The sequence below is a fragment of the Glycine max genome, chromosome 11, assembly GCF_000004515.6.
Source record: "Glycine max cultivar Williams 82 chromosome 11, Glycine_max_v4.0, whole genome shotgun sequence".
Lineage (NCBI taxonomy): Eukaryota > Viridiplantae > Streptophyta > Magnoliopsida > Fabales > Fabaceae > Glycine > Glycine max.
Genome location: NC_038247.2, coordinates 16,478,397 through 16,502,223, shown reverse-complemented (window position 1 = coordinate 16,502,223; position 23,827 = coordinate 16,478,397). Strand labels below are relative to the sequence as shown.

The 23,827-nt window shown below is 29.8% G+C and overlaps 2 protein-coding genes across 2 annotated transcripts; one reads left to right on the top strand and one right to left on the bottom strand.

Moving 5' to 3' along the window:
• Positions 1-9,182: 9,182 nt before the first annotated feature.
• On the top strand, positions 9,183-15,024 carry AGO5 (argonaute 5). Its single transcript, XM_014764149.3, has 22 exons — positions 9,183-9,705; positions 9,884-10,104; positions 10,221-10,376; positions 10,499-10,632; positions 10,755-10,861; positions 11,088-11,191; positions 11,417-11,555; positions 11,666-11,782; positions 11,858-11,965; positions 12,040-12,111; positions 12,533-12,655; positions 12,744-12,903; positions 12,975-13,096; positions 13,181-13,318; positions 13,402-13,544; positions 13,635-13,697; positions 13,775-13,838; positions 13,927-14,062; positions 14,155-14,228; positions 14,333-14,427; positions 14,534-14,565; positions 14,652-15,024. Exons 1-22 carry the CDS (start codon positions 9,301-9,303, stop codon positions 14,813-14,815), a joined length of 2,877 nt encoding a protein of 958 aa, XP_014619635.2. The 5' UTR covers positions 9,183-9,300; the 3' UTR covers positions 14,816-15,024.
• Positions 15,025-17,499: 2,475 nt separating this feature from the next.
• LOC100811632 (aspartic proteinase 36) lies at positions 17,500-22,524 on the bottom strand. Its single transcript, XM_003538114.5, has 10 exons — positions 21,980-22,524; positions 21,568-21,697; positions 21,179-21,429; positions 20,792-21,019; positions 19,708-19,870; positions 19,485-19,561; positions 19,265-19,361; positions 18,762-18,828; positions 18,303-18,374; positions 17,500-17,939 (listed from the first exon to the last, which is right to left on the bottom strand). The coding sequence occupies exons 1-10, from the start codon at positions 22,201-22,203 to the stop codon at positions 17,779-17,781; spliced, it is 1,470 nt and encodes a 489-aa protein (XP_003538162.1). The 5' UTR covers positions 22,204-22,524; the 3' UTR covers positions 17,500-17,778.
• Between the last annotated feature and the right edge of the window lie 1,303 nt (positions 22,525-23,827).

Here is a 23,827-nt window from a genome sequence, read left to right as displayed (position 1 = left end):
AAATAAAAAATATTTAATGCATTAATTCGGGTTACTATTATAAAAATATTTAATGCATTAAATTTTGTAATAGTAATCCAAATTAAATATACATTAAATTTTGTAATAATAACCCAAATTAAATAAAAAATATTTAATTCGTATATTTTTTTAAAAATAAAAAATATTTATTATCATAATTTTTTTTTACTATTACAAAATTTAATATATATTAAATAAATATTTTTTATTTTGTAATAATAACCTGAATTAAATATGCATTAAATTTTGTAATAGTAAAATATAAAATACAAAATAACATAGACAAATACAAAATAATCCAAAAATTTAAAAACAAAAAAAACAAATTAACTCACGGAAGAAGGTTCTTCCATAAAGTTATTTCGCTGTTGTTATTTCCAACTGTGAAAAAACATTCTTCCGCGACTTCCTGCAGAAGAACTTCTTCAGTGAAATCGCACGGAAAAAGGTTCTTCCGCAGTTAAAAATAACAACAACGGAAGAACTTCTTCCGTATGAAGGTATTCACATTTTTTAAACAAGGATAATTTTGCCCATTCACATAATTATTGGGTGCACCTAGTAACTCCCAACATTTTTTCTTGAGTTGGATTCGTGTTTAAAGCATTATGTAATGAAAGAAATGAATAAATTTATTAAAAACAACATTGAAAGTTAATTAAAAATTATGATAACATATACTAATAAAATGTTTTCAATTTTTTAATTTTAATTAGTATCTTCAAAAATAAGTATATCATAGAGGGGAAAATAAGGGAATGGGAAGTGAAGTGCAACAAACGAACAGCAAAACAGAAAAAACCTTAATAACGTAAAATTAAAAATTATAATATCATGCATCAATAATATTTTACACATTTTCTTTTCGAGTTATTACATTTTGACAATTAAAAATTTCAAAAACTCAATTAATAATTATTCTTTCTTTTTATTTATATCATCAATTAAATTAATTACTTTTTTTTCTTTCTCAAATTATAAATAACTCAAAGGTGCCCAAGAAACAGTTTTCTTTTCTTAACCTTAAATTGTTATTCCTCATCAAACCTATCTTTTTCTCATGTCGTTCACACGTGACCTATTAATAATATCCTCCTTTTTAATGTACACATTTCCTTCTCTATTTTACTCTTGAACTGTTCCATTTTCTTCTCCATTTTACCCTCAAAGGTTTCATTCTCCCTGCTGTCAAGCCTGCCATGTGTGCAACGAAAAGCAACATGGCATTACATATTTCATAATGCCCATGCGGGAATTAAATTAGTAACCTTAAGGACCTAAAATACACCAAACAATGTATTATAGTATATAGGTCATCCCGATATAAAAAAATATAATAAAAAAATATGTATATAGCAAAGAACTTCTCATATCAATTGACACAACTTGTTTTAGTTACTCGGCCATCAAATCTTAAATATGTAATCATATTAAATTTAAATGATATTCTTATTTGATTTAAATTTAGCAAAAGATATGTGTAATTTATATAAAAAGGAAAACTAAAAGGACAATACAAAATAAATATATCAAAGATATTTTTTAGATAAATAGTTAAATTCATTATAAAAAGTATCATGGGTTAATAAATTAGTTTTTTTAAAAAAAATTAATTTAATTTCTAAATATATAAAAGTATAACAAATTAGTCATGCAAAGACTCTAATAACAAATTAATTCTTAAATTTTATAAGTCAAATTAATTCTAAAAAATATAACTTATTGTTCGTTAAACATTATAACTTAATAATAAAATGATTTCACAAATTTAATTATATAACTAATTTGTTATACATTCAAAAATCAAATTTATATTTTTTATATTTTAAAAATTAATTTATTATCACGTCATAAGATGAATTTGATTATTTATATTTTTTTTTACTTTTTGCGGTATGTGTAAACGGTAAAGTCTGATTATAAGAAACAAATTAGAATGGTGATAAAACCAATAAGCAAACTCACCAAAGTTATATATATATATATATATATATATATATATATAGAAAAATAATAAATTTATAAAAAAAAGAGTGAGTTAAAAATTATAATAAACATATATTAACATTTTTTAATTAATATCTCAAAAAAATAAGTATATCACACATGAGAAAATAAGGAAATTGAAGTGGAATGCAACAAACGAGCAGGAAAATATAAAAATCCTTGAATCGCTACAGTTTTTAATTCCAGTAAAATGTTTTATAAAGTAATTTTTATTTTCCTAACACATCCTTTATCATTTATTTCGTTGTTTTTCCTTTCTCAATCTACTCTATTTTATTGTAAAAAAAAACTACTCTATTTTAATTTTTAAGGTATAGAAACGGTCCTTTGTTCCTCTCTAGGATCAAAGTTAGAAATAATATTTATTCTTTTCTATAAAATTTAATTTATAATATTTTTTACATTCATTATTTTTATACTATAAATATTTTTCATTAAAAGAAATATATATATATTGACAAAAAATTGAAAGAAAAAACATTAATGACAATAACAATTTAAAAAATATATAAATTTATTACTAACGATTAAATTAATTATTTTTTTAAAAAATAATAAATTAAAATAATTAAATCTTATAAAGACGAGAAAGTAAAAGTATGAATTAATAACTATTCCAAGTTTCCAAGAGAGGATTGAAAAAAGAAAAAAGGAGAAAGGAAACTTGATGATGAAATAGAGTCAGCATCGTTCACACTTTCACACTAGTTTCTGGTCACCTTCCAAGTGGGTTGGTACAAGTTTCTGGTCCCTCTCTCAGAAGTTTCCAGAGACCAACCATAACTTACCTGGCAAGGATACGACTGTACGGACGCGTAACATAATAACTGACAAATTTGCGTGCCACTTTTACGAATACAATATTTTTATTCTTATCTTAAAGTCTAAATTCAACCCTGGAATGACACAAATTTTATATAACCACTCAATATTCTAATATTAAAGTTCTCATGACACTTGTTAAAGCATAATAATATTTCATATAATAGTCATTTAAAACGCTGTAAAGCATAATAACTCTATTTGGATTGAAATAGTAGTAGTGTAGTATAGTACACTTCTCCTAAGGGTTGTTTGCCTGGAGAAAAGATAAAATAATTAATGAAAGAGAAAAAATATTTAAATTAAAATAAAATAAATAAATTTAAAAATTACTTCTCCTTTCTTTTTCTATTTTTCCTCTACCAAAATTCATCACTAGTATTTGGTTTAGAGGCTTTGAAATTTGAATTGAACAACAGAAGAAAAAAAATTGTTTTTATTTTTTTATTTTAATAAAGTGTAAATATTTTATTCATTTTTTTCCTCTATCTTTTTCTTCTTTCATTCAAACACGTCAGATATACAGAGAAAAAAGGTAAGAGGCTTTCCTATTGAAAAAGTTGGAACAGTACGGAACGAAGAATATACCAAAACCGGATGATGTTTTTTTCATTGGAAAAAAATGATATTTTTTAAAAATATAACTATAACCGACGATTCAGTTTATTTTAGGTGAATTTGAAGAGAAAGAAGACAGATAAAAAATAAATAAATTATAAAAGTATAAATTGATAAATTTAATAAATACTAATATGATGATAAAATTATCTTAAAAAGAGATGACATGTATGATGTCACAATGAACGAAAAGTGGGAGTTCTGCAACGCCGCCTACGCACCGTGAATGACTGGTGGTTATTCCAAAATTAATGTTTTTTTTCTTCACGCGCCTTCCTTGGAATTTGGATGTTACTCGCGTTGTGATGGCGAAACGCGGGTGACCATGTAACTTCTCAAGGACGCTTCCATTTCCCTCCCCGGTTATTCAGCAACACCAGCATGTGAGCAAATCAAAATTTCTCCTTTCTATTTCTTTTTTCCTTAAAAAATTATCCATTATTGTAGCAATACTATTGTTTTTTTTTCTTCATTTACATACGTTTCATTACAACTTTGAAAAAATTATAGTAATTTTTATGTATCTTTGAATGCTAAAATTTAATATTATCAACTGGTAAATAAAAATAATGTTAGTCCTATAATTTTCTTGCAATTACTATGCAAGTTAAAAAAATTCATATATAATAATTTTAAAAATACATATATTATACAAAAAGTATTTTAGTTAAAATTATTTAAACTAGTGTATTATAAATATTTATTGAACATTTTAATAAATGTTCATGTATAGAAAGTCTTAATTTTTATTATAGGTAAACTTTACATGCATTGTTATAAAAATTCTATTTACCATAAGTTATATCTATTAAGCCGTTGTTTTTTTAATAATAACACTTTATCTTTTGAAAATAGTTTTATATTTCTAAAATTCAGTATACAATGCATACGTTTTGTAAAATGCAGGTGTAAGTTTTAAAGATTTTTTTATTTCATTTTATTTCATACAAAATATTTTTTTCTAAACACCATTTTGGTATAGTAAAATTATATTTTTTTTGTGTTGCTTCATGAGAGGGAGATAATATTGAAAAGACTAAATTGTGCATATTAAAGAATGTCAACCTCGTTTAATCCAATTTTTTGATGGATTTGTCAAGCTACACTCTGATGGCAAACATTGAAAAATCCTTAATCTCGTATTCTCTAAATTCTTGTGTGGGATTACGGAGGATAATTCTTGTAGCAAGTGCCGCCAAAGAACAATAATAAATTAACCCAAATTTGTTAATGGATTGCCCCTATGCTAAATAGATTTGGCATCAGGTGTTGGGATTTTGTTTTTGTGATTCTTTCTTTAATTTTTAGTTTGGTTAACTGTTTGATGTCTAATCCTGATCCGAAGGAACACAACTACTTAATTAACTGATAAACATTGGCACATTACTTTCAATGTCATTGTTTGGAATCTTTGTAATAAAGGAAACATCAAAGTGTTCATATCATGTTTCCACCCCAAGTTGTTGTTACGCATACCTAGATAATGGTCCGTGATATTCAGCAAAGTAAACCATCTTCTATATATGCCACATATGCATAATACCTTACATTGATATTCTATTGCTTGGATGAATATTTGTAGCATGTGATGGGGTTTTAAGGAATGAACGGGGAGTTTGGATTGTTGGGTTTTACAGGAACTTGTGAACCTGCATTGTCCTCGTGGTGGAATTATGGGGGTCATATAACAACATTAGAGTTAGCACGGGAAAAATGAATTCGAATTTTGAGTATTACACTTACTATCAAACTTAACTCATCAATGAAGCTTCACTTTACAATCATCACTACTTAACATTGATTAACCATATTAAGCTTTAATTTGGGTGTTGAAGGCTTGACAAGTCCACACATCTCACACCTATATGAAAGCTAATAATGCGGCAAAGTCTTTAGCGTTATGGATCACTCCACGTCTTTGGATATACTACTTTATTGTTAGTTGATCTTGTTGGGAATGTTTTCCCACATAGAAATTACATAGGCCGAAAGCCTTTCTTTAATATAAAAAAAAAAAGAGTATAAATGAAGAATACACTCACACTTTATCAAAACAAACTGAATATTTCTCTTACTAGACGTGCAAAACCTACGGTGAGGTGAGGTGAGGTTACGTCCATGTGAGGCCATATAATTGATTATAGCCTACCCATAATCGGCTATATGGCTATAAATGGTGGTATGTAATTTAACACCCCTCCCCCAAAAAAAAACCATGTTTATATTCAATTCAATGGTAAAATGAATTTTCATTAATAATTAGGTTTCTTTTTATTTATTTTCTTTCAAATCAAACCTTGTCAAATTTATTTTCACTTATTTTTCTATTTTATTTCACTTCAATTAAACAACCTTTAATTTTTACTTTATTTTTTTTTTCTTTTTTCAATTACAGTATCCCCTTTCACTTGCACTGTTCCCTTTCTCACAGCCAAATAAAGTGTCAATGACATTGTAAGAAATAATTATATTATATTGAAAATTCATCATGTTTGTGTTTGTTTTATAAAGTAAAATATATTTTCAGTGGTAATTTACAAGGTAAAAATATCACAAAAATAATTTTTTTATATAACATCATAAATACCAAGAGTGTTATTCTTTAACAATTTAATTGAAATATATTAACATTGTGACTGAAATAGTTGAAAAAGACTTTTATTATTTTGCTATTGATGTGGGCTTTTTGCATATATTACTGTAATATAATTCTTTCATACACGTTTTTAATTAGCTATCGATTAATTACATATTTAGATTATTTTGTTTTTATAAAAACAACTTTTTTGTGATATTTATAAAATATTTTTTTATATAATTAGTCGTTAAACACAACATAAAAGATTATAGCAATCAATGACTATTTTTACTCAAAAAGTTAAAAAATGTTTTAAATATTATTTTTAATAAATGTTTTAAATATTATTTCTAATTAGTAAAAGTAATTATTCACTTTGGTATTCAGTGTCAATCTTCAATATTAATTTTTATTGTATGAGTTGTTAAAATTTTAATTTTAGTTAAAATGATATTAAAACTAACTAAGTTATTATTGCTCCTAAATTCTGTTCATTTTGTGATTAAAATAAATTAAGGCAATCTTTCTCAATATGTGTGACTAATTTCAGTCATATGCCATGTTTAGTTACTTAATGTTATAAATAAAATTTTAAATCTATAATATTAAATTTGAGAATAAAAAATAAGTTTGGATGATACATATCAAAACCAGATCATCTTTTTAAGTTGAAATGACACATACCATCATCTTGGTGGTTTATATTAATTTGATTCGGTTACAAATTGAATTTAAATATTAAAATATTGGTCATTGAAAGAATAATTCAATTAAGTGGTGTGAATATTTAAATTAGACACCGAAGATCTTTTATAATTATATTTTCTTATATTTTAAATTTTTTATGATTTAGACTATATTTAAAAATATGTTCATAAATTTAATTTATTATAAAACATTTAAAAATAAAAAATAGTATATTTTTTAGATAATAATTTTAATATTAAATTTACAATCAGAAAAATTTAAATATATTATCATATATAAATTTTTAATAATTATTTTTCTGATAAAAAATTTTGAATATGCTTATTAATATGAAAAACTGTTTATCTGAAGAACATATTATAATTAATTAATAAAAACTGAGTAATATTACAGAATTTTCATGTTATTAGTCAAGTAACCCAACAATTAAATATTTAATTATAATTATTTCAAAATAATTATATATAATTAAGATCATCCATCTTTTCAATTTGATTATTTATTAATTATTTGAATTGAATTTTATTTCTATTTAAATTTTCAAATAGATTTTTTATTCATCTTTTCATATGTTTTATTCCTTTCCTCCTTCTTCGACAGTCTAACTTTTACTTTTCTTCCTTTATTTCATTGTATTTTTTTTTTGCATTATTTTTTAAAGTTTATTTTTCCATTTCAGTTTCCCAGACTGTCAAAATTATTTGCTGTTAATTTTTTTTTTTGTTTCAAACTTGTTTGATAAATACTTATGAAATATACTTACAAATATATGCACACTGATGCACACATGCATAAATAAAGAAACATGTGCAAATTACAAGTTGTTACACTAGTAAATTAAAATCAAGTGCATCACATTCAATGATGGATCCCAAAGATTTTTTAGTGAAGACAAAAAAATAGTCCCAGGTGAAAAATAGTATTAGCTTTTATAAAATATACAATTTCATGTTAAAAAACAAAATATTTAAGTTTTTATAAATTTAAAAGAATAAATTGGATAAAAATAGGATTAATTTATTTTATTTTATCTTTTATAATTTTTTATATTCTTTTTATACAAAAATTTATTTTGTGAAGTAACATTTATTTTTCTATGGAGCAAAACACTAATTATTTAGTATATTTAAGTAAAAAGATTTACTTAGTGAAACAATTGATGACAATATAGATCCATCCATGATTACATTGATTCTTGAGTGTCTTAATACTAGTTTGGCTTTTTTTTTTTTTACTGTTGGTTCCACTTCATCTTCTAGCAAAATAAAATGTTCGCCAATTATTAAATGTAATGCTAATTTTAAGGCATAAGTAGCAATAACCAAATTTTATACTACTACTCTTAAATAGAGAAACACACCTTATTTAAATTTTCATTAATTAAATAGTTAATGTTAATCATTGGAATTCCAAAATTGTATAAATTTTCTTCCAGTAATAATTTATTTCTGAAAGGTACATTTATAGCTAACCCCATATTCATAACATTTTACTAGTATTTTTTTAGTAATTTCAACCTATCCAATATTATACCTATATTTTTAGTGTGCTAATTTTGGAGAGAGATTTTTTATTCAAAAATTACTTTATAATTAAGGAATCTAAATACATTAGTAATTTTGGAGTAATTTTTTTTTACAACAATCACTAATTAAATTAATTTTAAATAATATTAATTTTTAAAAACAATCATCATCAAAGTTAATCTTTTTATGTATAATGTTCCATATTTTCAAAGATAATTAGTATATTTTTAATTATTTTTATACTAAATAATAAGGAAAGAGTATTAATATTATTATTATTTAGCACATTTAATATTTTAGAATATTTATAATCATTAATGGTAATAGATTTACAAAACTCATAATTAAAAAAAAATCATTTTTTTATTTATCACATTAAATGCCCAGCAATTACTTGTTATTTTCATTACCGTCAATAAATTCGTTTTCTTTCTAACATTCTGAAAGACTACTTTATTTATTACTCATGTGTTTATATAGGATAAAAACAAAATACTAGTAGTTAGAAGAAAAAAATTCTAAATTTTTAATTTTACAAGTAATTTTTTATCTTTTATTTCTTTTTTTTTGAAAAGATAATTTATTCCCATACACTTTTATCAAAATACAGCATATACATAAATATTACTACCATTTTGAATAATTATAATTATAATCATTCAATAATTTTTTTTATTTTATCATATTACTATTATTTTATTATTATCTTATCATATATTCCTTCTATTTTCACCACACTACTCAAGATGGAGTGCAGGATAATCAGTAATCACCACTTATTTGAAAACTACTAATTGCAAATAAAAAAATACAAAAAAGAAAAAAAAAAGGACAACTTTTAAAATTCATTTACCTGTTGGTCTTCTTTTTCTCCTTTCATTGCAAGTTACATTGGCTGTTGGTCTTCTTTTTCTACTTATAAGGTCACTACTCTCTCCCCACTCACGCATACCACACTTCCTTCCCTCCTAGTCAAACCAACAAATATTCTTTCTCTCAAATCCTCTTTCTTACTCTAAAATGTCTCGTCGCGGTGGCTCTAAACAACAACCAGATTCACGCCATCCAGCACCACCGTCTGCGGCGCCTTCTCCCGCCGGAAGAGGACGCGGCCGTGGCCGCGGAGAATTCTCCTCAGTTCCCGCTCCTTCTCCGGTGAATGCACCATCCGCTCCTCCTCCGGCTTCCACCATCGGCGTTCCTTCCGGCGCCGCACCTGTTCGTGCCGCGTCTCCGTCTCCGGCGGCAGAATCTCTCACTTCCGCTGTCGAAAAGCAACTTACATTGCAACCGTCGGCGCCTTCGTCGACGAAGGCGGTGAGGTTCAGTGAACGGCCAGGGTTCGGTCTTGTAGGGAAGAAAATCAAAGTTCGAGCGAATCATTTCCAAGTCAAAGTCGCTGAACAAGATCTATTTCATTATGACGTTCGTAATCTCAACCACCGAACTCATGCATTTCATTCTAACGATCTCATCATTTTATTTTGACTTTGATTTTCTGGTTTGAATGTTAGTGTAGTATTGTTTGTTTTGACTTTTTTACCGGTGCGATTGAGAAGAAACACTGAGATAATGTTTCTGAAAGAGTTTATTGTATGATCAGGTCTCTATCAATCCGGAGATTAATTCGAAGAAGGTTTGCAGAGATGTTATGACTCTGCTTGTTCAAGCGCACCGTGAAAAGTTTCTTGGAAATCGCATACCGGCCTACGATGGGCGAAAGAGTCTTTTCACCGCCGGACCCTTGCCCTTCGAATCGAAGGATTTTGTGATCGTGCTGAAGGATGAAGATGAACCAGGCTCGTCTTCTTCCGCGCCTGCTAGGTGTTTTATTTTTTAAAACCTGTCATTAATGTTTATGTTTTTCTTGTCGTTAGCTATTATTAGTGGTAATAATAATATTTGATTGATTGCTGGTTATTTGTTTCTCTTGGAATTAGAAAAAAACGTGAACGCGAGTTTAGGGTCACCATCAGGTTTGCTTCCAGGACTGACCTTCACCATCTCGGGCAGTTTCTCAGGCGTCGTCAGTTGGATTGTCCTTATGAAACTATTCAGGCTCTTGATGTTGTTCTGCGTGCTACTCCATCTGAAAGGTTGGGTTTATGCTTCTTTTTTTTTTATTCATGCGTGGTCGTTGTTTGGTTCGTTCGATTCTGATTTGATTTGTGGTTTTCGGTGTTTTACTGACTTTTGTTGTTGCTGTTGTCAAATGTAGGTTCGATGTGGTGGGAAGATCGTTTTTCTCGCCTTTTTTGGGGAAACCTGGAACGCTTGGTAGCGGAACGGAGTATTGGAGGGGCTATTACCAGAGCCTTCGTCCAACTCAGATGGGCCTGTCTCTAAATATTGGTTGGCTTTTTTACTTCTCTAAATATATTTTGATTTCTGTTTATATATGTTTAATTGTTAATACTTCTTTGAGTGCTTTGAATAATGCTGTCTTTGTCCACTGAATCATACTTGTGTTGCAGATGTGTCAGCAAGGGCGTTTTATGAAGCTATTCCTGTGATTGATTTCATTCAAATCCATTTTAGGCTCAATCCTTCCAAGCCTCTGCCTGATCAGGATCGAATCAAGGTATTTGTATTGGGCTACCTTTTGCTTATGCATGCCTGCTAATGAGTTCCGTGAAAATGAACAAGGGGGTTGTATAAGAAAATGAACAATCTATGTACTGTAGATTATCTGGTTTATCCTTTTGTAAAGGTTTTCATTATAATTTTTTCTCTATTGCCATTCAGAAACTGTATGCAACCATTAATGGGAATCATCATGTCTTTCTTTTTTGCTTTCTAATTTGCAGCTTAAGAGAGCATTGAGAGGAATCAAGGTAGAAGTTAATCACGGAAAGAATCTTAGACGTTACAAGATCACTGGAGTCACAAAAGAACCACTCAGAGAGTTAATGTGAGCAAGTTATGCTATTGTTTCCCTTCTTTCCTTTATCATAAATTAATTCTTTTTTAAATGGCAAAAAGGCTTTTGCACATTAGTTTTGTTTGGTTCGTTTCTTGAATTAATAAATTTAAAAATTCTTTTCTGTTGTTATACTTGACTTGATTGCATGTAAAATGCTCAGGATCATAATTTGATTAATCTAACTATTGGATTTTGTTCTTTGGTATCTTTTAGGTTTACTCTTGATGACAAAAGAACAAAAAGCTCAGTTGTTCAATATTTTCATGAGAAATACAATATTGTGTTGAAGCATACACATCTTCCTGCTCTTCAAGCTGGCAGTGACAGTAAACCAATTTTTTTGCCTGTTGAGGTTTGTCTCTATTCCACTTTATCTTTTTATATTTATAATAATTGTAAACAGCAACTAGTTGTTTTTGTTTAGACTTGAATATGATTATTTATTTTTATTTTTTATTGCAGCTTTGTCAAATTGTTGCTGGACAGAGATATACAAAGAGATTGAATGAGGAGCAAGTAACTAATCTTTTAAGGGCAACTTGTCAGCGTCCTCATGATAGAGAAAACTCTATCAAACAGGTACCTTCGTAAAGTATTAATGTACTAATGTATGTTATGTATTTGTCTCATGACCAACATTTTGCCATTTGACAGGTTGTGAAGCAAAGTAATTTCAGCACAGACAAATTTGTGTGTCACTTTGGAATTCAAGTGAAGGAGGAACCAGCATTGCTTGATGCTCGGGTTTTGCCTCCCCCAATGGTATACATATTATTATGCTTGAAATAATTTGACAATTTTTATTTATAATATCTAAATGTCTTTTGTTACTGCAGCTAAAATATCATGGCACAGGTAGAGAATCATGTGTTCAACCCAGAACAGGTCAATGGAATATGATTGATAAGGTGAATCTTTGAATGCATTTTTTTGTTTTTAAATAAACTAATACAAACGTTTTAAAAATACTGCAGTGGCCTCTTTGAATGACCAAGTCTATTGAAGAGTATTATTTATCTTAGAAAATGTGGTACTTGTGTGTTCTTATTATGTTGCTAAGTAATCTAATAATGATTTTTATGTGACATTCATGTTCAATCTTAAAATTTATGTTAAGTTATTTTATCATTTGTATTGTCAATGTTCAGGTGAATGGACCTGTCATATATATGATAGATATGGGTGGTGTAATATAATGTAGTAAAAACAGTGAATTATTAGAATTAAATTAATTTTTAATTAGAGTATTGTAGGCCACTTAGTTCTATTATATAATTAATTATTTGTTTGCAGCAGAACAAAGATTTAGTCCCTTGTTATATTTTGTAGAAAATGGTTAATGGTGGCGCTGTGCAGCATTGGACTTGCCTCAACTTTTCTGGAAAAACAAACCGAGGTTTGGCAGCTTCATTTTGTCAAGAGTTGGCCAAAATGTGTAATAACAAGGGCATGGTAAGCTGTTAGTATGAGCCATTTGTTAGTGTGTTATTTTATGGTTACATTATTGATAATTTTCTTTTTTGTTTGGATTTTATGCCAGCGTTTTAACTTGGATCCTTTGCTGCCCATAACATCTGTTCATAGTAGTCAAGTAGAGAGTGCTCTTGGGAATGTGCATAAGCAGGCTATTGCAAAACTAGCAAACGAAGGAAGACTCGAATTATTGATCATAATTTTGCCTGATTTGAAGGGATCCTATGGTTAGTGCCTTCTATATTCAAACTGAACACCCTAATTTGATTTTATCATGTTAAATCTCTCGTTTTGGCAGGGAAAATAAAGCGTATTTGTGAAACTGAGTTAGGGATAGTATCTCAGTGTTGTCTTCCGAGGCATGTTTACCAGATGAAGCCACAATATCTTGAAAATGTGGCCCTCAAGATAAATGTGAAGGTTGAAGTTATCCAATAAATAACTTTGTTTTGGTATTTTTTTTTTGTTTTCTTTTAAATATTAAACCTGTCATTGTTTATATAGGTTGGTGGCAGTAACACAGTATTGAATGATGCATTTACTAGAAGAATTCCTCACGTGTCTGACTTACCAACAATAATCTTGGGTGCAGATGTAACACATCCACAGCCAGGGGAAGATTATAGTCCTTCTATTGCTGCAGTAATTTCCCTTTTCAGCACTATTTGCAGTTTTTTTGATTGGGTACCATTTTTAATTTGTTTAATTGTTGAATGTTGGTATAGGTAGTTGCATCAATGGATTGGCCTTATGTAACAAAGTACAGAGGAGTTGTTTCTGCTCAAACTCACCGTGAAGAAATCATCCAAGATCTTTATAATACACATGAAGATCCTGTGAGGGGAAAGACACATTCGGGAATTATCAGGTACTGGGGACACGGGATTGATGTGGTATTTCTGCTCAGACTCACCGTGAAGAAATCATCCAATTGCTTTTCTTGCCTCTGTTTTTTCAGGGAATTACTTCGTGCTTTCCGTTTATCAACTAAGACTAAGCCAGAGAGGATTATATTCTACAGGTTGGATTTGGTTTTAACTGAATTGTTCTTTTTATTTTACATTTTAATTTAAAATTTATTTTTCAATTGCTCAACAGAGATGGAGTAAGTGAGGGCCAATTCAGCCAGGTTTTGCTGTACGAGATGGATGCAATACGACGCGTATGAAGAACTGCCTTACTGCTCTTCTTGTTCAGGATTTATTTATTTTCCATGTTCATGAATATTGCTTTGATATTTCTTGTTTTAGGCTTGTGCCTCACTACAAGAAGACTATATGCCCCGTGTTACTTTTGTGGTGGTCCAGAAAAGACACCACACAAGGTTATTTCCTGCAGAACACGGAAGTCGTGATCAGACAGATAAAAGTGGAAATATATTGCCAGGTTTTGTATCTCTCTTGTATTTGGCTGTATTGCATTTCACATGCCCCCCACCCCATCTAAAATTATTAATTTTGTGTACTTTATTGTTAAAGGGACTGTCGTGGACACTCAAATATGCCACCCTCGGGAGTTTGATTTTTACCTCAACAGTCATGCTGGAATACAAGTAATACAGTACTCTAAGATGGATCAACTTTAGTATGCTATTTTATTCTTCCTAAGGCATTTGACAGGTTCTCTATTTTGATTCTGCTATTTATGTTTTTGCAGGGAACTAGTCGACCAACACATTATCATGTGCTGTTCGATGAAAATAACTTCACTGCTGACGAGTTGCAAATGCTTACAAATAACTTGACTTATACGTAATTCTCCTTCTGCACTGCTGTTTTTTGCTATTATTATCACTAATTGCCATTATTATTTCTCTACTACTATTATCAATCTAAAAAATAAGTATTTTATTTTCAGGTATGCAAGGTGTACTCGATCAGTCTCAATAGGTTTCACACTCAAATTTTTTTCTATTCCATATATGATCGTGCACATATTATCATAATTTCATTCGGAGTTTATTCTATTTTTGCAGTTCCGCCTGCATATTATGCACATTTGGCTGCCTTCAGGGCTCGCTATTACATGGAAGGTGAAACATCAGATTCTGGTTCTGCAAGTGGAGGCCGGACTGCTAACTTTGAGGTTAAATTGCCTTCGGTTAAGGAAAATGTGAAAGATGTGATGTTCTTCTGTTGAAGGCTGTGGTATGCTTTTGTGAAGATGGGTTTGCTTTTATGAGATGCTTTTTGTGAAGATTGGGGTGGTGGGGGTATTGATATGAGATTAAGTTTGTTTTTGGGCTTTATAGTTTTTTATAAACATTTTGCTATCTTTTTCTTAATTTTAGTTGCTGCTACATGCAAAGTTCAGTTATATACAAAGTTCAGTTAGCTTTTCGGTCCAAATATCTTGGCGTCGTTCCTAGTATCATTAGAGTTGCAATTTTTTGCAGGCTGGATGACGGATGGGAATTTAATCTTTACTATAATCATGCATTTGAAGTTTCAGATAGTTTACAACTTAAACAACATTTTAGCGAAGAATTGTAAGGAATAAGCGGTAAACAGAGCGTTGTGGGTAGAAAAGTTGAGCAATAGGAAATTATGGTCAACTTGTAGGAAAGGCAATGTTCCGTCAGCTTGTTATATTAATTTATTTAAATAGTAATTATTAGTTATGTTATAATTATAAAATGAAGTTTAAAGTTGTAGTTCTAATAAAAAAATAATATATGATGTAGACGATGAAGGACAAGGTGACAAAAATGCAAACGCGTTCAACTTTTAAGACTACATTTAATCTTCTTTAAATAGAAGATGATATTGATTTGTACTTTTGTTATGATCGTCATTTGGCTATTTAATTGGTACACTTGTGTTGTAATTTGATTATTTGGTAGAATTATTATTAAAGATTATTAGTATATTTCATGTTGTCTTTTTTTCTTTTTGCAAAGAGGAGAACCAAACTTGATTCTTCACACTGAAAACTTCACATGTACATGTGTCCTTTTTTTTTTTTTTTTTTTTTAAAGATGAACTAGCTCGTCAGTTCACTTCTTGACCGGGTGGATCAGAATGTTCAACTCATCAAGCCAAAGCAAGCTAGTCCGTCCCATCCCAATTTTTGCGGGTCAAAATGAACTGAGCAAGCCTATTTTGTCATTCTACCAACTTTGTTGGTTATCTAAATTGGCAATGGTATCATGGTGAAATTGCAAGACAAATAGAGCATAAGTTTCATAGTTATTCTGCTTTGACACCCTTTGACACGCATAAATTTCATAGTTATAGCGCATAAATTGAGGAATGTTACTTAACAGCTTCTTTGCTTATAGTTTGTTGTGTTTTCTTTGGTGGTGGCTGGTACCAAATATCCTGTTGTGAACATTCTAATGTGTTCAGTGTAAAAATGTAAATATTGGCTTTGTTTCACCAAACAAATTGAGAAGTGAGTTTTATGTTGTGACTTGTGAAGCCATTCGTATTACCAATTTTTTATTCTTTTTAAAATCTATGGCTGTTATTAACGGCTGTGGTAATTGATAATTGGTGGCATATTTCAATTGTTTCACGTAAATTTACATTGCATAACAGAGTAACAAGACAAAGAGCCAACTATTTTAATTTATATCCTCGTCTGTGATTTGTTCTACATAAATTATAATTTTTCACTTCTTGAAGTTTTGTAAACTAGAAAATAAAAATTAGAATGAATATTAAAAGAGGCTTCAAAAAATACTAGAAAATAACACCCACATTTCTTAATTTTTCTTTTCTTTTTTTAAGTTAGCATCAGTTCCATTGGATTAAAAAGATTGTCGTGAAACCTGCAGTTCCAAAAATTATTTGGTTAATTTTGGTCGGATTTCTACTGATGCTAACGACTATTACTATCACTTTTCTGTCTCTCTAATCTTCATTTTCTTCATCATATGGGATCTAAGTTGCATGTAAAAAATAAAATGAGGAAACTAGGACGCTACAATAACGAAATAATAAAATGAGGTCTGTGTTTTCTTCATATGATGAGTGTTAGGCAACAAGTTCTATTCTATCACTACTTCTAAAGTCTACCATTAAAGCTACAAAAAAAGACTAATAAAATAAACTTCACGAAGAGAGATAATTTGATAGTGGGAAAGGGGTGGGGTTGTATAAATAGCTTGATATTTTCTAAGCTTCTTTCCAATCTTTCGGCTCATGCATATTTTATGCAAGTTGGAATTATCAACAAAGTTAAATTTTGCCTATAAAAAAAGGATCGATAATCCAAAATTAATCTTAAAACTAACTTTGTAAGGGCAAGGGTAGATGATATGGAGAATCAACCTTGGAAAAAAGACCTTCATATTGAAGGTATGACTATGTGGCCTTACCATCGATCTTGAGTTTTTACTTAGTAGTTAGTACATAGACAACAATGTGGCAGTAAAGGTGACTGATGATTTGGTTTGCCGTGCAGTTTGATTTGAATTTTAGAAGAGAATTCATCCGAACCAAACAAAAAGTAACATGTGATTCAAAAGTTTAATTTAAACCAGCGTTTTAAAACTCAACTCGAACCAACAACCGGTTTGACCAAGAATTGGTCTTGTTGACATTTCGTTTTATTAATTAGATTTTTGATTTAAACATGACCTGGAAATGATGTCATTGTAGACGTTTCAGTGCTTTTTTTTTCCTTGAAAAAGTTGTACACAAGTATGATGTCATTGTAGACGTTTCAGTTTTTAATGTCAATGCATATTTTTGAAATACTATTATTTACTATTTGGTTCCCAATTAAGGAAGATTGAAAGATGATAAAGTAATAAATGTGTAAATAAGTACAAATATACTTCATTTCAGACAAGTGTGATAATTTCAAAACTCTAAAAATGAGGTATAACTTGTATCTTCCTTTCAAATTTCAATCAATAATCAAGTTAATTTACAATGTTACAAGAATACAAAATCCCTGACAGACATGTCTGACAAAAAAAAAGTGACTTACATTACATAAGCACATGAAGCTAAAATAGACAACCCTATTGTGTAGAAAGAAAACACAAGCGGCAATATCCAAGTAGTAACGTGTGGTCTTGACGATTGCCACAAATATAGAGCAGCAAGAGAATATACATGGCAAAAAAAGAATATCAGTTCCAATTCTGCATGCTACAAAATTAGTGTTATGTGCATGAAGAGAGCAAGGAAGAGTGTCTTTATCAACATGTGAGGCCCATCACGTAAAGAAGAGCTGCCACTCAGCTCTCCTGCGTCCACAAACTCACTTCTGCCCCTACCAGCTGATGCAGATACATTAACCGGCAATGAACCTATATTAATGGATTTAAATTGAAAAAAAAAAACATATTAGAATATGTTGTAGCCTAAAACACATACAATGCAACACAACCCTAAAGAAGCAGCGCTGGTCCAATGGTGAGTAAGACCTAAAACAAATCGAGTGATATTTTTTTACTTCAAATTAGAGAGCTATATGTCAGACCTTATTGCTAATATATGTAGCTTTATAAAAACTAATAACAAATAATTTTTTGGTGGTGAGACTAAAGCTTGAGCTTTAGTAGTCTTATCTTGGAACGGTTATGCAAAAAAGACTCTTCATAAGTAAAAGAAATCGTGATTTACACATGCTGTTCGCTATGTGTCTTCAGTGTAGTGTAGGTGAAACTTACAATCATAGTTAGCCCATCCAATGCGTTGACCAGCAAGATCATAGACAAAAATTTTGTCTTTTAATACGAGGTCTGCAGCAAAAGAGTGCAATGTTGTCAGTATCATAATCTTGAAGAAAAACATAACATGATAGTTATCTGATAACAATAATTTACAGACAAGAACAATATTTTTTATAATTGATATTCTGGAAGATTAAGAACATGCAGTTATTAGTTCTAGTGTTTAAGCCCCAACAGCAGCAAGAATGTAAGGATTACTATTTGATTCTATACTATTTGTTGGCATATATAAAAAATTAATCAACATAAGGATTTTCTTTCTAAATATAAGCTTTAAGATCCAACAATTGTTATTTGAACTTCAACACATGAAAAACTTATTTTTATGTATCCTTATGATATATCACCATAAAATAGCATGGATATAGGACTAAAGTTTTCAAACTAGCATCATACCTCCTAGAATAGTTATACTTTGACCCGAAATTTTCTGAAAGCCAATACACCACACTGACCCCTCACCCTGCAACACACAGGTTAATGTCCTTGTACGAGTGAGATAACATGCAAAATAGACAAATTAGAGAATGTGTAATAGTAAGATGCATAGAAAAAATAAAGGCAGATATTTAGTCGATGCAGCAGCCAAAAATGTTCAGAATAGATAACCGGAGTTGCTTTGAGATGTGTGCTAAACTTTCCCAATGATAAAAGCTCATTTTTAAAAATGAGAATTAGAAGAGATGTAAGGGAGAAGGAAAGGCATTGAAAATGATAAAATTTTAAAATTATAACAACTACAAAAGGAACTTTTACAGCAATTGCTACTGCAGGATAATTTTGCAATACCACAACAAATTATTAGATATCTAAATCTATCGATATATTCGCAGATCATGTAATCCAGACATTAATCCTTTGAAAAATGAATAAAAGGAAACTAAAGCTTGAATACTTACGATAAAATTCTGCTGCATAAGGTAATCCTGTGGTCGTAAAACCAGAGATGCACCACCAGCGAAGTTCAGACTTACTTGCGGAAAAATGTCAACATTGCTAAAAACAGAATAGCCAGAAAGAGATAGATAAAGAGTGTCAAAATCTTCTATTTTTAGAATCCAAACATGAATAGAAGAATGTCAGAAATCAACAAAATATGTATGAACAGTTAAGCTTAACCTGGAGGTGGTTATTAAGTAACACTGATTTCCCCTGGAAAGAACACTGCGTACAGATTGTGGAATAACAGCTGCAATCTGCATCAACAATAATTTTGCTGTTAATTATTGATAAATTTCCTAAAAAGGAAAATAAGATCACTATTGCTAATCACACATTAAGAATCAAAGCATTATCTATTATTGATCAATTAGATGAAAAGAAATTACCTAACAGAACTCACCGCAATGACAAAAGGATTGTAAGCCTCTTCGGCAAGGTATGCCAAAGTTGTTCCGGAATCAACAATGGTACCTCTGTTGTTTGATGTAGCAAAAACTGAAGGGGCAATCCGCACAATTTGGCCATTAACAGAGATGCTCTGCAGATTTAAATTGTAATGAGGCCTGAAATATTTCCCAAGGAAGCAATTAGTCTAACAATTTTTCACAAAGAATATTCTTCCAAAGCCATTCCCAATACAAATATGTTTAGTAATATATTTGGACTTTAAAATTCTTATTCAACTTCTATATAATATGTAAGTAAGCAATAATGAATGCAAATTTTTGGTAAAAATAAAAATCAGTAACCATGATAGAGTTCTAAAATCCAAATTTGTGCCTGAATTTATCTATAAATTCCTAGTGAAAAAAATAAAAGCACTACATGTACCAAAGGACACCTATTAAGCAGTGGAAGGAAGGTTAAGATCAATAAACTAAGTTTTGCTGACTTGAGGTAAAAATCACACTTTATACAAATAGAAATCAATTTAAGAGTATCAAAAGCTTAAACAAAAAGTACATTGCAGATATTGAAAATGCTTTGACCTTACACAAGGCACCTTTCCAAGAGCAGGCACCCAAGTACATTGCAAATATTGAAAACACTACTGCATTCATCCCATAGTTCTATAGATGTTAATTGGTACAGTGACAAAACCATCAAAGTCCCATATAATCTTCAGGTGAACAGTTTCACAATCATATTCCTAACCGGTGTGCTAGATATTATAAATTGATTTTATTTATTTGTCTTATTAGGTTCCCAGGAACTAAGAAAAGAAGCACCATCAACTTATCAACATGCTTTTTCCATCTCATACAAAAGATCAACAGAACTCAACACTTGACCAAAAATTTTGATCTTCATGTCAAAGAGATAATCTAAAGGATAAATATCAACAGAACTCCATTAAGCAGCACTACATTTACCAAAGATTTCAGCCGAGGAAACAGCATGTATATAGCACACAACAAAACCACAAATAAATAATTGATATAAAGAAATTGAAACGTAGCATATACTCTAACAAATGAACGTACTGTGATGGAACAAGTGGACTATAAACTATGTTTGGCTCCACAATTTCACCAAGAACCAATACACCACCACCACTATTATCTCCTTTCAGGCAATGGGAGAACACTCTTGGTGCTATTCCTTGCGACGAGAGTTGCGAAATGACAGACATGCCTTGTTGTCCAAATCCAAATATCCCATCAACTGCTCTCTCAGACTTTGTTAAGTCCCCAGTCTGCAGGATGCTACAACTGTTCCACAGCACAAAATTATAAGGCAATGCTTTCCAATTTTAAACTAACATATACATGGGAATGCTATTTTGAACCATTTCAGACTCACAATACAACAACAACAAAAGCCTTATCCTACTTGACGAGGTCGGTTATTTCTAACTCATGATAGCTCACCCAAAAACTACAGATGCTGAAGAATTTGTTGTCAAGGTTCCCTCAAAAATACTAGCAAAATGCATCAAGTCTGAGACATAATAGCCTGATGTCCCACTACCATCTCCATACTGAAATGTGTAAGTGCACTGGTTGTTCCGACCGGAACAGCTTGCATCCGAGGTCTGTACTCCACTCCTGCACCTTCGGTCCAAACAAGAGATCAATGAAGATGTTGACGAACTCCCAGGGTCAAAGTAATTGAGCTGAATCTGCAACCAAATCCAACAATGATGATACTCAATTAGTATTCGCAAATCCCAAAAGTACATTGATCATATTGTCATACAACAGAGTACTGAATTAACTATAACTAACTAATAAATAAGGAACAGGGAAATTAAATTTACTTGGAGCCCACTTGTCTGAGGACAACCGTTGCAGGACCCACAACTAACCCAGAGAACATCACTGCCAGTGTCAATCTGCACATACAATTCCCTTGGTGGAGTACCCAATTTCACCTTTGTATAGTAAAGCCTGTGGAAAAATTCACAAATTTTAATATATAATTTTTTCCCGAATAATAAAGCATTGAATTGAGAGCAAAAAACATTAAGCAAAACAACAAGGATTGGAATTGGAAAGGAGAGAAATTCAAAAAGCATAGATTCTTCTACCATTCAAATTTTATATTAAAAACATTAAAAAAGAAGCTCAGAATTAAGAGCCACACATGACGAAAATAATAAATTTGGTGACACACACGAGAGAAATTGAGCACAAAAAAGCAAAATTTAAAAAAGGGGTTGATAGAATTACCCGACTTGTGAGGGATCGAAGGTGCCTTTGACAGGGAAATCTACGACGTAGTTCGTAGACTGCAACATTCTACGATGTCTGAGGCTGTCCCTCGCTCTGAGCTCACTCAATTCCACCCCATCATTCGAAGGGAACGCTCTTTCCAGCGTCAGGGTCACCGGAGACCCGACAACCGCCGACAGAACCACGGCGGCGAAGAGAAAAGCGGCGGCCACCGCTTCCATTTTTGTGTCGGTTGGAAAGAGTGGAAGAAGAAGAGGGAAAGCGAAGCGGAATTGAGACAGCGACAGCGACGCTAATGGAGTATGAGAACAAAAAGCAATGCGGCGCAGAAATTTGTGGTGTTGTTGTTGCAGTACTTCATGATCGTGATTCTAGAGAGAGAAAGAGAGCTAGAGAGAGAGAGAGTGTGTGTTGTGTTCTAATCTCAACGAACCTGCTAGTTACTTGCTGGTTGCAAATTTCGTTCACAAACACTAATTATGGATTAAGTAAAGTTACTAGGCAGTATTATTTTGATTTAATTACAAAATCCATCTGCTTATTTTATTTATTATATTAAATTGGTGATATATTATGTCTCAGATTTTATTTTAACAGTTAAATCTCAAATTAAAAATAAAACTTATATAAAAATACATACTCTGTTAAAATAGAATTTAAATTTATATATTATATTTTAAAGGATAATATATAAAATTATCCAAATATAATAAATTTAAATTTAAATTATTTTTACATAAAATTTATATTAATATTATATTTTACATCAAATATTTAAATAAGCAGTAAAATAATATGTTTTTTATTTTAAAGATCATGCTTCTAAGTAGAAATTATTTTGTTAATCAGTCATATGAGAATTCTTTCTCAAAAATAAAATATTCATCCATATGTTTATCATAAAAAAAAAAATCTGTATTTCACATATATATTTTAAAATTTGTGATTTATAATTATGATAAAAAAAATTGAAAATAAAAAGAAAATTTTCAATTTAGTTGTGAAACAATAAATTTAAATACAAAAATAAATTTATTAACGTTCTGCATATTTAAAAACAAAAATAATTATTTATTCAAAATATAATTTATTTATTTTTTAATTCTGGTCAGCATAATATTGTAATAAATATTTATAAAATAAGTAAAGAATCATAAGTTAAAATAAATATAATAATAAGTATAATATTAATTAATATTTATTAACACTTTATACATTTACTAACAAAAATAATTATTTAGTCAAAGAAAAAGTTCGTTATTCGAGCATCTAATCTAATTAAATAAAATAATATAAAATTTATAAATAATTGTTTTGGTTGATTTCACATTGCATTGAATCAAAAGTTTTGACGGTTCAAAGGAAATACACATGCCAATAATATTAATTACAATTTAATGCTTCCTAAACTAAAAATTGGTTCTATAATATTAATTACAACAATTAATGAGTGTAAATTTTGCCCTAATTAATTGTTCAGAATTATTCAAAATTTGAATTTTAAAATTTATTATAGCCAGCTAAAAAACGTAAACTTAATGTGAAGCAATTAAGGCAATTTGTCTGCCAACAAATGCATTTATACTAATTTACTAGTGGGACAAAGTTTAATTATGTGAAATGCTTAATATGATTTTTTTAATGATTGTCAAAGTAAATTTTTTAATATATTAAAAATAATACTAAAAACACAAAAAAAGCTGCATTTACATTTTATCTTTATCTTTATTTTCAATCAACATAACAAATTCAAAGAATTTAATTAGACTTTGGTATATATTGATTAGGTAAAGAAAATGTATTGTTTTCAACTAATAATTATTAAAATAATTTAAACAAAAATAT

What these genes read in the sequence shown, in the direction of transcription:
- AGO5 (XM_014764149.3), top strand. Translation starts at nt 9,301, where the DNA reads ATGTCTCGTCGCGGTGGCTCTAAACAACAACCAGATTCACGCCATCCA. An exon ending in CGTGCTACTCCATCTGAAAG is followed by an intron (nt 10,377 to 10,498) that starts GTTGGGTTTATG and finishes TGTCAAATGTAG; the next exon opens with GTTCGATGTGGTGGGAAGAT. An exon ending in ATAGTCCTTCTATTGCTGCA is followed by an intron (nt 13,319 to 13,401) that starts GTAATTTCCCTT and finishes ATGTTGGTATAG; the next exon opens with GTAGTTGCATCAATGGATTG.
- LOC100811632 (XM_003538114.5), bottom strand. Translation starts at nt 22,203, where the DNA reads ATGGAAGCGGTGGCCGCCGCTTTTCTCTTCGCCGCCGTGGTTCTGTCG. An exon ending in TTCGATCCCTCACAAGTCGG is followed by an intron (nt 21,698 to 21,979) that starts GTAATTCTATCA and finishes ATTTTTCCACAG; the next exon opens with GCTTTACTATACAAAGGTGA. An exon ending in CTCAGACAAGTGGGCTCCAA is followed by an intron (nt 21,430 to 21,567) that starts GTAAATTTAATT and finishes ATTTGGTTGCAG; the next exon opens with ATTCAGCTCAATTACTTTGA.